The sequence below is a fragment of the Polistes fuscatus genome, unplaced genomic scaffold, assembly GCF_010416935.1.
Source record: "Polistes fuscatus isolate 324 unplaced genomic scaffold, CU_Pfus_HIC Scaffold18, whole genome shotgun sequence".
In the NCBI taxonomy this organism is placed as follows: domain Eukaryota; kingdom Metazoa; phylum Arthropoda; class Insecta; order Hymenoptera; family Vespidae; genus Polistes; species Polistes fuscatus.
This window is the reverse complement of record NW_025113086.1, coordinates 3671942-3687668: the sequence shown is the minus strand read 5'-3', so window position 1 is coordinate 3687668 and position 15727 is coordinate 3671942. Positions and strand designations below refer to the sequence as shown.

Below are 15727 nucleotides of genomic sequence, written 5' to 3'. Positions count from 1 at the left end.
TGTATATAACGGGTGTATTCCGAATAAATAAAATTTTTTCGTTCGAAAATCGCGCACAAAAGTCACGCACGTCATTTTTTTGAAGTACCGATATCTCTATTGGCTATCGAAAGCTTAATCAATGCGGATTGGTCGAACTAAGAGATCACGTGATTTCTACAGCGATACACAGATCGCGCTGCTATCGATTGCTGGATTTTCGTCGAATTAAAAAACAGGTAAATTTTTAAACACGTTTACAAACTAACTTTCTCTTTGATATAAGAAATATAATTAAGTTTGATAGAAAATTTTCGTCCTATTTTAATATAATTCTTGTCCTATTTTAGTTTTAATTTTAGGTTATCAACGAACATAACCTCAACCCCAAAAAATGTTAGAAATGCTATCATATACTTATCTTTTTATGCGTTTTCTCCATGATATTATTTTAGGTTGTAAGCATTGCAATGACATTCTAAAATATTTTCTCATATTCCAGAATGAATGCATCCTTATTTCTACGTGTCTCATCACAGTTAAGACCGAGTTTTGCCAGAAACTTGAATTGTTGGACAGCAGCTATAACAAAAAAACACCAGAAAGTTTTTGTGAATATGTATCCTACTATTCTCGTTCTTCCTGATGGCAGTAGCATAAACATTGAATATAATATGCCAAGAAAAATAATTGTTCTTCCGTTAAACATTGCCGAACTTTCAGAGGAAGAACAAAAGCTTAAAATTGAAACACGCAAACCAAAGACTAAGGTTGTTCTAATGGATGAGATACTACAAGATGACTTTGATGAATTTAAATATGTTAATATGAAGAAGCGATAATTTAAACTATTTTTATAGTTGTATATTTTATACATCGATCAAAATAACGAAGAAAGAATTGACGTAAAGTATGACAAATGTAAGAGTATAATTATCCGATGATGTTTATCTCGTTTCCTTTTCCATATTTGTATTACATCAAATGTCATATAATTGCAGTGCTGTACTTTTGTCTTCGTGTGCATATAAAAAAATGCAATAAAGTATTTGCTGGATGACCTCGTAGATATACATATACCAATTCAAGTCCATGAAACGAGCATTGGAAAGTAAAAAATACCGATACGAATTAATGCAAAACTAATGCTATATAATATTACGTAAAACGTGGCTAACAATAAGTTAAAAAAAAACCCCCCATCGTACTAGTTATATAATAATTAAAAGTTTCCTAATCTATTATGCATTATCTTACTGACCTCCGATCATAATATTTTTTCTCTTGCATAATAAAAATTTGTATATCAGTCGTTGCAAACGAATGAATAATAAAAAAAAGAAATAAAAACTGAAGATCGATGAACGATCTCGGTCCGGTCGAGCGAGTCAAGGATCAGAGTTGTTTTGATTGATATTTCGCAAATTAAAGTGCCCCTCGGGTGGATATTTTTTGTTGGCAAAAGAATCACGCGTATTTTTGTTTTCTCTTTATTTTCTTTTTTTTCTTTTTAAGAGATAGCCAAACAAAGATTGAAAACTTTCTCCATTTAACGCGTACGCGTCTTGTCTTCCTCTTCTTTTTCTCCCTCCCCGTGTCCTACGGTGTTTCTCCGAGAGCCGTGTTAACCACAAATAATTGTCCTATGTACCGAACGGGGAATAAACTTTCGACCAAGTGCTATGATAATAGTTGAGAGTCGGAACCCTCGTCGTAATGTGGACAAGCGAAAGTAAGTTGTCTAATGCAGGTGTTGTTATTAATCGACGATACAACAACCGGACTTGCACTTTCGAAAACGGAAGGAAAACTTGCGTTCGCGTGTAACTATGCGCGTCGATTTTATTCCCGAACGATTATCCCACCTCCTTATCGTTTCTATTTGGGTATACAGGTTCAATTTCAAATTGGAAAAATAATTCCGGGAACGTCGATGACACTACACTGTTACGTCCTCTAGACAGAAATTACGTAATTACGTACGATTTTGCTCGGTCGATCTCACAAATTGGATGCCGCAATCAGCACCTTTGGATATTTTTTTAATATTCGAAGGTAGTCAAGTTTGTCCTTTTCGTGATGTAATATTTAATGCTAATCTTATCATTTACTGATGCAATGTTAACTTTGGGACAATCGAGAGGATTGCAAATATTATGGGTACTCTTTGATTTTTTCATTTATTATATTTGGGAAAGTATTTTGTACTCCGTGTAATAGTAGAAATTAGAAAAGGTTGTTTAATAAAAATTCGTGATATAGATTGGCACCGCTCGTCCCTTCTAATATAATAATATTTGGTAACACGGTATACATCATAATGGGCAAGCAACAAGCACTTTCGATTACGGTGAAACTTTTCTATTGCGACAACCCGAGAAAATTCTGCGGTCTAAGTTAGGCAATGGAACGAGATATTGGAAGCACTTATAAGGTGCCGAAATCTAATTGATATTCGAACTTGAATTGGAATTTTGTCTTCGTTCCAGAGTCCCCAAACAAAGATATCCGATTAACATTGCTGGAAGAAATTGACGTTACCGATGATCGTCCACTCGTCGATAAGATTTTAGCCTAAATTTCATTCAAATATGAATTTAATTAACATACTAATTACGATCCTAAAAAAAGAAACGTTTCTCTATTCTCTCGGCAAGTATGTTTACTCGGTAAATAGAAAAAGGAAACGATCGATTAGAAATTCTATTACTCCTATACGATTTCCTGACGATGATGCTAAAGAAAACTAAGAAGGAATATGAAGGATTAAGATGATGAACAAGGAAAAGAAAAAGATGATCCGCAATAAATGTAGGTGTTATTAACGATAGACCAGGTGTGGAGAGGAAACGAATAGCCGAGGGCATGCGCTTATGGCAAGTAAAGAGACGGTGTTACTCCTCGGTGGGAGTCAGTTCTGTTATAGTAGGCCACGAGGTAGCAACGACTCGTGTTCCTTCAAAGTCCACGACTCTCTCTTTGTGTTTCTTCGAAAGCTGCTCGTCGTCTTTGATAGTCTCGCGTATCGTCATCGTCAAAGATTTGTTTTCGAGTCAAATTCACTGATAGGATAGAACGCGCACTTTCCAAATTTTGCTATACGCTTAGGCGGCCATTTTGGAGAACGCCGGAGGATCGAGTGAAATACGAGGAAACGTTTGGATGTAAATTTTCATCGACGAGAACAAAAAAAAAAGTACAATCGAAGGGAGGAAAGAAGGAAGGAAGGAAAAAAAGAGATCGGTGATAGACCGAATGATTCCTCGGATACTTTGTTTTGAGTTAGGCTCGAGGTAAAACGCGCGCGCGTGCCCACCACCAATCCAACGTGCTTGTACTCTCCTTCTTTCGAAAGAGAAAGCAGACGACGAGGAGGCATCGTCGTAGTTCGTCGATCGATTTTTTTTCTTCTCATTCCTCTTCCTTACAAAGACAAATATATCTCGAGAGTTTAATCATTTATTTTTCCAACGCAGTTTGAGATCAACGCATCGAATATCTATTTGCCAGTAGTTGCCGGCAAAGTATGGAACAATTTTGAACGCTACCCGCCGGCATACGACGAATCTACATTTTCTTTTTCTTTTTATTATCTCTCGATTCGTTCGATTATCGATCACCCACAATGGTGCTACTGATTTGATGTTCGATCTATCAACTTACTTCCGCGCTGATCAAAGATCCGTGCGATGATCGGCAAGACTTTGTTATTTCTTTGGATACTTCGATGGATCAGCTTTCTCGGTAAGCAACTTTCATGTCGTCATTGCTTTTTATCTCTTCTTTCTTCTTTTTTTATCCTCCGATAATTATCATTTAAACGCAACGCGATCTTCCCGTTGAGGTTTGTTTCCTCAAACGACACTTCATCGCAACTAAATTTACTTACGCGAAATAATCTGTTAACGTAGCGTTAATAAATCAGTCGTCCAAATTACAATCGTAAAACATTAAAGTCCCGATGCAGCGATTAAAATGTTAAACGCGGTCTAGGCCATCGTTTTATTGCGAACGAGAAGTTCAACGAGGAACGTGCGAATAATTGCAAACCTTCGTGTTATTTAGCGAACAGTGAAAGGGGCAGCATTCGTCGGACCCGCATAATTTTCCATACATTACAAAAATATTATCATGAAATTCTATTTCAAAATAATACTTTTCTTATTTCGGAAGAATGTAATTAGTCACATTTACGCATTTTGTAAGAGTTTACCTCGGTGAGAGATTTCTCAAAGTTACGTTTAATTCATTGTACGATTATCGGGCCAATTTCATGAACATAATCATCCTAATTTTGTTGTTCGTTATTGCGAAAGAGAATCTTTCGCGTGGCATTGACCGTGAATATGACAATTCGCAGAGATTGCGATGATTAATCATAGAAAGTAAGTTCGTTCTATAACGCGAGTAAAAAACAAAACAAAAGAAAAAGAAAAAAAAAAAGAAAATTGATCGAGTCCTCTCGTAATTGGCTCAAGTGTAACGACGTTATTAAAAAGAAGCCCGATAGAGACTTCTGTTGAAAACTATACTTTTCTTTTTGCACGTGTGCGTGTATAGAAGTTTACTACGTTCAGGTCCGTTCACTGACTCGCCAACGGATTTGACCCTTTTTTCTTCACGAGCACACGGTCCACTCGCCTTTCTCCGGCCAATTAATTTCTCTCCGGAACATTATAGTACTATATCCGTATGTGCTTGTGTGTGTGTGTGTGTGTTGTGTGTATGCAAGAAAAAAAACATCTACTCCACGCTTCAAAGATCGTGCGTCACGAAATTCGAGAACACCGTTTAGCTCTTGGATCCATCATCAAATTCTTTTGTAATAGGGGCTACTTCGTACTCGTTTCCTAGATCGTTTTAATTTTTCTTCGTCGTCATCAAAGATAAATTATTTCTTTAAATATTCGTACAAATTAGACGCGATTTATTTAATCATCATTATCGAGACATCTCGCATGATTCACGTTTCTCCTACTCAAATCAATTCGAATGATTTATGAGACAATGTCCGTTTATAGCGTTTTTAGATTTGTAGGTTAAAATAGATTTAAAAAAAAGAAAAAGAAACATCGAGAGGAGAAATGTTAGAGAAAAGTATCGAGAAAGGAGACTCTATTGCTTTTGCGAGATACGTCGTTCGATCAGGTTTTGTCTATAATATACCGGGTGATTGTATTATCGCGTTAGTTTTATTATCATTTCTATTAATTTTGTTGCCGAGAGGACTAGACGTTTACTTTAATAAAGAAATGGTTCTTACGAAAGACAAAGACAGGGAAAAGAAAGAAAAAAAAGTAAAAGATAGATAATCACTTTCGACCACGCGATTACTAACGGAGAAAGAAAACGGTTCTTTGACTATCTTACTCTCCGTTATACTCTTATATTTCGTAATACTCTTCTCGTTCCAGACTTTAATTCTCCGTCTGGGAGAATACATTTTGGAATAATTTCGTGCCAGTTTTGAGTATATCAATGTCAGGGCTACGACTCGTCTGGATTCTTCTTTTTCTTTTCCTTTTTTCCAAAATCCTATTGAAATTCGAGATTGTTTTATAGGACACACCGTAGTTCGGTCATAACTTTTGTCCGAAACTTTCTCGCGGATAGAAACGAGATTGGTCGGATTTGTAATAGTAGAAAAAAAATAAAATATTTTGTATAAATGAAACGTTTTTTGAAGTCTTGTAAAATGAATAGAATAGACAATGTTTAGAGTCAGTTAAACAACGATTATTCGTTTGTTCCCGATATTCCTTGCTTCTTCTAGTGTTTGACGAACGTCGGCTGATTTCTATTTGATAGCCTACTCATAACGAAAAAAAATAATAAAGGCATTCGAGCCAAGAAAAATAGACTAAACTTACGATGATTGAGATATCAGCTAATTTTACCGTCCACTATTTATGCACAGGAAATTGATGGTAATTTAATCGAATTTATCCGAGTAAAAGAAGGTATAGTCGAACTTGGATAGAATAATGAAATGCACTCGCGTGAGTTTGTTTTTACGCGAAGTGAAATCAGGAAGGATTCGTTTCCGGACAAAGACAAGATAGCAGTCGATGCTACGTACAGACGAAGATTAAACCTTGAAAAGTAGAGATTTATTTACGCCCGCGTTCTCAGTGAAACGAGAAAGGCTGATAGAGTATGTTGTGCAGTTGGTCTGTGCGGTATAATCTTTAAGAATTGCCTGACTTTCATCGCGAACCCAGTCGGGCGTCCACTTTCAATGCGAGTGTCCTTTCATATGTAAATCAGAGCAACGTTGCATTCCAACTTCGACGTTATTTATCAATTATTCTAACAAACTCGTTCGTTTTTCTTGACATACTCTAAACATATACCTACGACAAATTATTCCAAGTTATTTTTTCCTACGAATCGCTAATTTCTCGTTTGTTTTTTTTACGAAAACACTGAATTACGTTTGTAAGATGCAACATTGATAATTTGAGTTTGCCGACCCTCTTAATTCGTGGATCACGTAACTAGGTAAACGACTATGTTGGTGCCTACTTTTCTGCGGAGAGGTCATCATCAACGAGTGGTTACGGTTGATCCACTTTACCGTTTCATTCCTCATCTCGTTAGAGTCTAGTGTCAAGAGATGATCGTCGATGATATCGAGAAGAAATCTCTCTCGTCGACATTTTCCAAATCTTTATCGCCAAGCTTTGTTTCATTCGTCGACGCTATTTCGCACATATCTCACGTTCGAAAAGAAATACAGGTCGCTACGACGAATGATGGAAAAGGTATCTTTGTGTCTGGCTTGCATCTACCACGTCAATTGTTTTTTTTACGTTCCTCCACCATTCTCTTATGTTACAGACAATAAACATAATTCAATGTCTTCGCGTATGCGTCCCCGTGCACGTATAAAAACCCATACAAGATTAAAGGATGACACGGTTTCCATGAATCCGAGGTTAGTGAACCTACAACTAGATGCACCATACAACTCGTTCAAACCTAAATTGCATATACGTCTGACTCACGTTAATCATATTCTTGTTTATCGATCGATCGATAAACGAGAATCGCGAACAACTATTTCAACACATTCGATCGTTGCCTTGAAAAGCGAAAATCGATAGTTTGCCATTCCACTCGTGTCTTCTTCGATTCGATCACTTGGAACACACTTTGATTCAACGGTTAACTACGAAACGAGAATAATAAATCTACCTAACGAAGAATAAACATAATAATAGGAAGTATTCCTTATTAAGTTTACCGTTAATCGGATCCTATTGTCTTATTCATTATACTCAACGATATTCAACCGTTCAAATTGTCCTGTTGATATCTAAATGTGTCGTGAGACATCGGAGATATGTATACGCGTTAATTACAGAAACTCTAATTAAATGTTGAAAATGAATAGACCCGTAGACGAATCCATTGTTAAATGAGACGTTCGAATCGTTAGGAAGACAAAAACAACCGACAACGACACAAAAAATATACAAAAGAAAATGAGAAAATTGCCATTGCGAGTGGTCTTGATTGATAGAAATAAGAAATGAAGCTTTGCTAAGGTACGAGTAATAATCGTTTATTATTAAATTGGCAACGAGCGTAAAATGTGTCTCGCGTGATCCCGTTGTCGAGAAGTATAGTAGTGTTAGTCCAGACACGGTCTTTTGTCGTACCGTTAAGTCGTCCCTCTTCGAAACTCACTTGACAGCAATTCGTGTCTCTTGTCACTCGGAGAATGGCCATGACCATTACCGTTTTAAACATTACGAGGGAAAGAAACCATCGAATGATAATGAACGGATGAAAGACCTCCTTTTTATTCTTCATTCGTTGGAACTCGTCAATGAAAATTGGATGAATTATTAATCTAATCGAATGAATCTATTTCATAAATCGTGTGACAGATTATTATTATTATTATTATTATTATTATTAGAAAAATAAGTATCGTTTTATAATTCATTGAAAATTATAATACGTTTATAACACGCGTATCTGATTACGTAGAATTCTAATATGCATTATGCAATTTCCCTGACCGTTTATGTTTGCACATAGATGTAAGTCGATGCATGGATGATGATCGATTATGGTTAACGAAGGAGAAGCAGCCCGACAACGTTCTCTCATAATGCGTTTTCGCAAGGTGTCTACGAGAGAAATTAAGGTCGAGATTATCATCGAATGAGAAACGATAGAAGTTGCACACTCGAGCGTGCAATACGCCGTGTACACACGAGTTTATAATATGCCATCTGCAATCTTCTAGTTGAAAATGAAATTGACGGATGAAATGTTGATCGCCTGTTCTCCGTCGACACGCGTAATTACGCGTCTCAAATATTTACACAATGGTGTGCTCGACTTCTAACACAATTCGTTAGATTCAAATCGCAATTTTGTAAGAATTGGGGATTGGACGAAATTTCGATTGCAATTATTACGAAATTCGTGGGATAAAACACGTGCTGGTATCTTTTACGCTCGTGCGAGTTTCTTTTTTTTGGTTTTTTTTTTAGTTTCCAAACTAATGAGCACGAATAAAATCTGGGTCGTAAGTTCAGGATGGATGTACCTACACGAAAGAATCATTGAAACGTTGCATTTACTATAATTGCAAGCTCTTTATCTCATTTCCTTTTCTCAAGACTTATCTTTTCGTAGCATTGAAAATAATCTAGCCCCCATATTTCTTTCCGCTCCCTAATTGATAATCTTTTTGGTTGCCATACCGTAATTTGCAAATGCCGTCGAATGAACAATCGTTCGTTTTATTTATTCGACTATAAGATACGATCATCCGTCTAAGCTCGTTACGATTCGTCGAGGATTCCGCGAAGTTTCGAGACAATCGGATCAGATTTTCAGAGCATAATAAACGAGGTGGAAATGTCGGAGGTGGATTGATCTATAGATCGCAAAAAGAAGCCCGTTGTATCTCCATTTCAGGATGATCTTGTTCCGGGCTGAGTATTTAGGCGCGTTATGCTAATCTAAATAATTGCTGTCCGTGCACCGAACCGAGGACGACACCGTTACAATTCCTGCAATTGTTTTTTCCTCTCATTTTATATAAGAATTAAAATATTAACAAATACAATGTAGGACGATGCAAATTGAATTTTGCTCGAAGAAGAAGAAGAAGAAGGAAAAGGTGGGAAGGGAACGTTTGTTTAATTAAAAATGATGACAAATATTTGATTAGGAGATCGCGCGTTGGCCGAGGCATGGCCGACGAGCCTCGACGAGTCATTGGACGAAAAAAACGATGCGGAGATTTTTCGAGCCGTCGTAGAATCCATGAGAGAATGGTCCCTGCACAAACGCGAGCGTCACAGAAACAAAAGGGAAGTGTCTAAGGTTTGTTACGAAGATGTCGGATGTTTCGAAGATACCGGACCCTTCAGCTATCTCGAGATGTTACCTTCTCCACCGAAGGATGTTGGTACCAGGTGAGAAATGTCCTACTTTGTATTAACTAATCGCAAATAGGAAAACTTAACGAAAAGTTCAAGATCGAGTACCAAGTGTCTATTTAAGATTAAGTTAAGTATTACGTGTCTAATCGTACGTTTCTGCTGGATAATCATATAGTCTATTATTTTCTATAACATTAAATAGTATTAGAAAATAAATAATTGCACGATAGGAGCAAAAAGATTGGAAATTATTTCTATATATCAAAAGAAATAACAAACGACGTTGTTCAATGTGTCTTGATTTGTACCCGCAGATTCTTGGTTTACGGTAGCAGAAAAGCAAGATCGATACCGATGGAAGTGCCAGCCGAAGATATAAACGATAACGCTCACCGTGCCATAGATCCAGATCTGCCGACCAAAGTTATAGTACACGGCTTTGGATCTAGTTGCGATCACGTGTGGGTTTACGAGATGAGATTGGCGCTAATGACCGTTCACGAGTGTAACATCGGTACGTCCCTCGGCAATCGTTCGCAATAGAAAAATCAACTGAAGCAATAAAAAAAGTAATCTACGAACTAGTTGTGGCAAATGATTGAAATCATTGCAGCAAGGCACTTTATACTACGAGCGAGAAAGTTGATTGCCTTGATCCCCCTATCAGTAATAAATGTAATTTCGTTTGATTTTTCATGAATTTATATCCGAGATGATTATTTTGAACGAATACGAGTTCTAATTAACCTGGGATCCTCGTGGAATAATAACGTATCGCGTTGTCAAATATTTTTCTAATCGTTTGAAATTGTTCTCTCCAGTGTGCGTTGATTGGGGTCCAGGAAGTGCAGTGCCAAATTACGTTAGAGCAGCAGCCAATACTCGACTGGTCGGTCGTCAATTGGCCAAATTGATTCGAAACTTGGAAGTTCCCCAAGAGAGGGTACATTTGATCGGGTTCAGTCTTGGCGCACACGTAGCTGGTTTTGCTGGGGCAGAACTAGGAAACGTTTCTAGAATCACCGGTAGGTATATCGATCTTTTTTCCTTCTTTCTCTGACTTTTTAACGCGGATCAATCAACGCGATACATTTTCATGGACTCGAAACTGGTTTTCAGAATTCATTTTCTCGCGAATTCATTTATAAATCTTACGAAATCCGAGACAAACGGTGAACGAAACAACGTTTAACTTCGTTCCTTGGGTCTAATGTATAAGAAATGATTAAATTGGTTTTTATGTCATTGAAAAAATGCCGCAGGACAGTAATGAAAAATGAATCTGTTTAATATTCAAATAATCCATTGGAAAGGTATACTTTGCGCAACTCGGAGTGAACGTAATTATTAATCGATCAGTTGATTGATTCCCCGTTGAAAGAATTGCAGCAAGGTTGCGGCTGTGAAATTTCAATTAAAATAAATAAATAAAATGAGCTAATAAATGTGATTTACGTATCTTTTTTCTCAGGATTGGATCCAGCCGGGCCACTGTTCGAATCCCAAGATCCCCGAGCACGATTGGACGAGACGGATGCCAATTTCGTCGACGTGATACACAGCAACGGTGAACAGTTGATACTCGGAGGGCTCGGTTCTTGGCAGCCAATGGGTGACGTTGATTTTTATCCCAATGGTGGACGAATGCAAACTGGCTGCTCGAATCTTTTCGTTGGAGCTGTATCCGACATCATTTGGTGTAAGTTAGTTAAATAATAAGTTAGAAATATGATTGTTCGTATTTTCTAAACCGATCGAGCATCGAATGCACGCGCGTGCGTGCATTGTATAGATCGCCGATTAGAAAGCACAACCTCCGTCCGTTCGTATTTTATTTTCGCTTATATGTTTTATTTCGAATCGAGAGTATCTCATTACCTCCTACACGAAGGAGAAAAACTGCTTGAATTCTTCTTCTTCTTGGAAGAAAGTAGGTCGTATAGTTATACGGGTCGAGGTAAACGATACGATACGACACACCATCGACTAACTTATTTGAAAAATGACGGTGGTCGTATACTTTGATCGCTGTGCATCGATACTTTCTAAACTCGGTTACAATTTCTTACGATTATTGCATCGACATTTTTGTAGCTGCTCCAGTGGAAGGTAGATCTCTGTGCAATCATCGACGCGCTTACAAGCTATTCACCGATTCCGTCAGCCCGAAATGTCGTTTCCCTGCATTCCCCTGTTCGCGTGGCTACGATGGTCTTCTCAAAGGCGAATGCTTTCCCTGCGACGTTAACGGGGAGAATAGGCCTTGCGGTGACATGGGTTATTACAGCGACAAATTGCCAGCTAGAGGTCAGCTTTATCTAATAACCAGAGATGAAGAACCGTTTTGCGCTCATCAATACAAAGTGAAGGTGTACAACAGTCGTGGCGAAAGACCAACCAGAAGTTATGGCAAATTGCAGGTGAATTGTTTCGTTGCTTCATCAATTTTATATTAACGATATGATTATCGATCCAAGCCGTATGACCGATAATTATTACGATACTTCCTGCGCGAGTAATAAGAAATGAATTATTATTTTAGATAACGCTGATCGGGGAGGGATCCTTCAACGAAACTTTTGCCATGACGCGAAAGGACGAAGAACTTTTAGTAGGAGTTACGCTTCAAAAGATCGTCGTACCTCATCCAGCAGTTAACAACGTAGAATCTATCGAGGTTATTATCGTCCTATTTTCGATCTATTACTTTATCGATATTTATAAATATTTTCTATGAATTTTGAACAGATAAAATATACAGCCTACAGCGGATGGTTATCGTCCGGATTGGTAACTTGGAGCATAGACAAGGTAGCTCTAGTCGATAGTTTTGGTAAAACGCTGTCTATATGTAAAAACGGTTTGATCTTGGAATCTGGACGAGCTAGTCGTCTGCCACTTTATCCGGGTGATTGCGAAATACCCGTTGAGGGAGAAAACGTCACGAATCCGATGATTGTCCCGTTGGAACGCATGGTCGAAGATAGACAAGGCGGTATCGGGCCGTTCACGAAGGATCAAAATTATGATTTTAGAAATGCTTACTCTAACGAGTTCGCGTCGAAGAAGAGAACCGGCACGAAAGGTGTCGGACCATTCACGAAGGATCAGAATATTCGATTGGTCGATGGATCCAACGATTACGAGAATTCCGACGATAGTTCCAGGAATTCTTGGAAAATCGTAGAAATTTCAAACGGCGGCGAGTCGAATTCTTTGGACAACGGGGAAACCGAAAGCGGCAGAAGTTTTTCCGGCTCGAATTTTATCCAACGCGTATCGTCGTTCACCGAAAGCACCCCCGAAGACGACGAGGTCACGACGAAACAATACTTGCCAGAAATTCGAGAACCCGTCTTACGTTCGAATAAAAAAGAATCCGGGAGGTCTCTAAAGTTATCGGAGATCACCGAACCAATTTTAAGACCGCGTTCGACGAGACAAAATCTCGGTAGGAGGAATACAACTTTCGACGAGGAAAGGCAAGACGACGAGATACAAGAAACCTCGTCGACTTCTACGAGAGGATTTACCGTACAATTTTTACCCGAAAGATTGGCCGGAATACTCGCGCAAGCCGAAAAATATGCCAGGCAGACGTTGTTGCCGTTGATTTCGCAATACACGCCCAGTTTCGTTAGCGGTCTGCGTCAAGAAGAGCCGAAATATTTTCCACCTTTGGGCGATAGAATGGATACAAAGGAGTCTTTTGAAAGTACGGTAAGATCGAGGGACCAACACGCGAAGCAATTGGATTTACAAAAGGAAAGCGTTGAAAAGGACGAGAAAGTAAAGGATGTCGTCATTGATCGGAATAGTTCGATGGACGTTATTGTAAAGAAGGAGGATAACATAACCTTAAAAAGAAATGAAAGTAACGACGAGTGGGTGCCGATCAAAGAACCGGATCCTCGATCTTTCGAGGAGAACGATCGAGAGACGACAACTTCGACGAAAAAATTCAACGATTGGGTACCGATAACCGAAAGTACGCGTCAGTCGTCGACTACCATCTCGACCGATGACCCCATGAACGAGGATTCGCTCAGATCGACGAGTTCTTCGATCGATCCCGAGGATCGTTTAATAATTACCGAAAGATCAACGCCCGATGAAACGAACGAGGAACGCAAATTCATCCCGCTGATCGATTTCGAAAACTCCGATGACTTTTTTCCGTCGACCAGTCCGAACGAGATTACTGAATCTCGTACAACGATTAGCTCGACGACTCACGCTTCGCACATACAAAAGATTCCAAGATCGTCGAGTTCAAACAAGAGCAGAGAAGCTAAATCTTTCCCGAAGAGGACGATGATCTTTCCGTACGCTTACGAAAGAAGAAAGGATCCAAGAACGAGGTACATACCATTGATTCCCGAGGAAGACCTCGGTAGATCCATTACGTCCTTCGAAAGGGATCGTTGACGATCTTATCATTAGCCATGGTTAAACTAATTAGGTTTGGAACTATGCCTAAGACTTTGCTTCGATTCTCTACACCGTTGATGATATTAAAATGAGCGCGAGTGCCGATCAAATTGATATTTAAGAAAAGGGAACGATGTTAATTTATTCTTTTCGCTGAGCATTTCATTCGTCTCGTAAATTATTATCTTTATGTAATCGGTCCTTTCCATAATTAGGAAAACTAGCGTTTTTCGAATGTCGCGATGGCGCAAAACGATCGTTGATAAAAAAAAGGAATTTGCGAGGCATTCGCAAGGATAATATTGTTATTACTTTTTAGGACTACGTTCTTTTTTGTTATTTGTTAAGTCTTTTCGTTCGATGAAAGAATGTAAACGACCAGGTCGACGACAGTCGATAGCTTTTAGAGAAAGGCTTTCAAAGTTATCATCACTTTATTTTACTTTCTTTCCATTGCCTTCTATTTTCTTCTTTTGTTTTGGTAAAAATTTGGAGTCTCCTTAGTTTTTATTACACTTGTATATAGGAATCTTTACAATATAATATAGTTTATCTATATAGAACTCCGCCGAAAATTCTTTCATTCACGTTCGTCCATTACTTATTACCGATTAATCGTTTACATAACTATTATTATCTTCGTATCTCGCCAAAACGCCATTATCATTCTTTACTCTATAACCTTATTATCACTCTCTCTCTCATACAATTTTATAAATTCATCTTACAAATTCATTCGTACTAATCCGTTCAGACGTTCGCACTGCGTTTATATTTCTTTTCAACGCGAGATTTTATCTCTTTTTATTATTTACTCTAGATTTTTACTTAAAATAAATAACCCTTTTTCTTTTCTTTTCTTTTCTTTTTTTTCTTATTTTGTGTAATTTTTTTTTCTTGAGAAATGCGTCTCTCGGACCACCAATACTGTCCCCTCTCGTTACGCACACATATATATATATATACTTACAAATACTCGTAATATATTTTATTTTTACAATCGATCCCCCCCTTTATCTTTACGATGAACGATCATTTCAGGATATGTTAACTCCCGATATGTCCGCATAATAATTAATAATAATAAACCTAACACACGTTCGCAGTCCATTCGTCTCGATTCTTCAGGTACCGATTGACGCGTCGTGTAAAAAGCTGGAGAAAAATAATCAAAAGGAGGAGGAAAACATTAACGACGACGACGACGACGACGACGAAAAGAAATAAAGAAGGAAGGTAGGAAGGAAGAAAGGAAGGGTATAGGAAAATAAAAAGTGAAGAAGGAAAAATACTCTGCAACGATCGTTGCAGTTCACTGGCCGAGGAAGAGACTGCGAATATCGAGAGATATATTTTTTCAAAATTCGTTTCTATCATTCCCCTCCCCTCCCCTAACTCGGGGATACATTCATTCTATCCTTTACAAACAATATTCAACAAACGCGCAGTCTTATCAGGTAAAACCCGTGAACGAACTTGAATAAGTAAAAACGGTGTGGACACATATGTTTTTTACGTGTACGCGCGCAGATGTATGTGTGTTTCTATGTGTGTATGTACGCATATACGTGTAATGCAAATTATAATTATAATATTAATAATAATAATAATAATAATAATAATATATAATAATAATAATCATAATAATAATAATAAAATAATCTATCGGTTCTATATTAAAAGAAAAAAAAAAGGGAAAAAAAATAGTAATAATAATAATTAAAAGAGAAAAAGAATAAATTTGGTTCGACTCGTCCTATAAGAAGTAGCGCGACGAAACGATTGAACGTTTTTTTACAAGCGATTTTTTTCTTTTTTTTTTCACAGCTGCACTATTGTAATTAACGCGGACGCATTTGATTGGACGCGAACTAAGGACCACCTTCATACACCCCCACGTGTGCATT

The 15727-nt window shown here is 37.9% G+C and overlaps 2 protein-coding genes and 1 long non-coding RNA gene across 4 annotated transcripts; all 3 read left to right on the top strand.

Annotated features, from left to right (window-relative positions):
• Positions 1-114: 114 nt before the first annotated feature.
• On the top strand, positions 115-1039 carry LOC122515429 (39S ribosomal protein L55, mitochondrial). Of its 2 annotated transcripts, XR_006303263.1 has the most exons (3): positions 115-218; positions 482-900; positions 981-1039. XR_006303263.1 is itself a non-coding variant. In XM_043632789.1 (2 exons), exon 2 carries the CDS (start codon positions 483-485, stop codon positions 819-821), a length of 339 nt encoding a protein of 112 aa, XP_043488724.1. In that variant the 5' UTR covers positions 115-218; position 482; the 3' UTR covers positions 822-1039. The 2 variants fall into 2 exon arrangements, 1 of the variants encoding a protein (XP_043488724.1); XM_043632789.1 differs by having other exon boundaries at positions 482-1039.
• A 1830-nt stretch (positions 1040-2869) lies between these two features.
• Positions 2870-14795, top strand: LOC122515428. Its single transcript, XM_043632788.1, has 9 exons — positions 2870-3272; positions 3456-3723; positions 9176-9422; positions 9704-9903; positions 10211-10414; positions 10861-11088; positions 11484-11809; positions 11932-12066; positions 12138-14795. The coding sequence occupies exons 2-9, from the start codon at positions 3669-3671 to the stop codon at positions 13815-13817; spliced, it is 3075 nt and encodes a 1024-aa protein (XP_043488723.1). The 5' UTR covers positions 2870-3272; positions 3456-3668; the 3' UTR covers positions 13818-14795.
• Positions 3820-7462, top strand: LOC122515430. Its single transcript, XR_006303264.1, has 2 exons — positions 3820-6743; positions 6820-7462. It is a non-coding gene; the product is annotated as an uncharacterized LOC122515430 (long non-coding RNA).
• Positions 14796-15727: the final 932 nt, after the last annotated feature.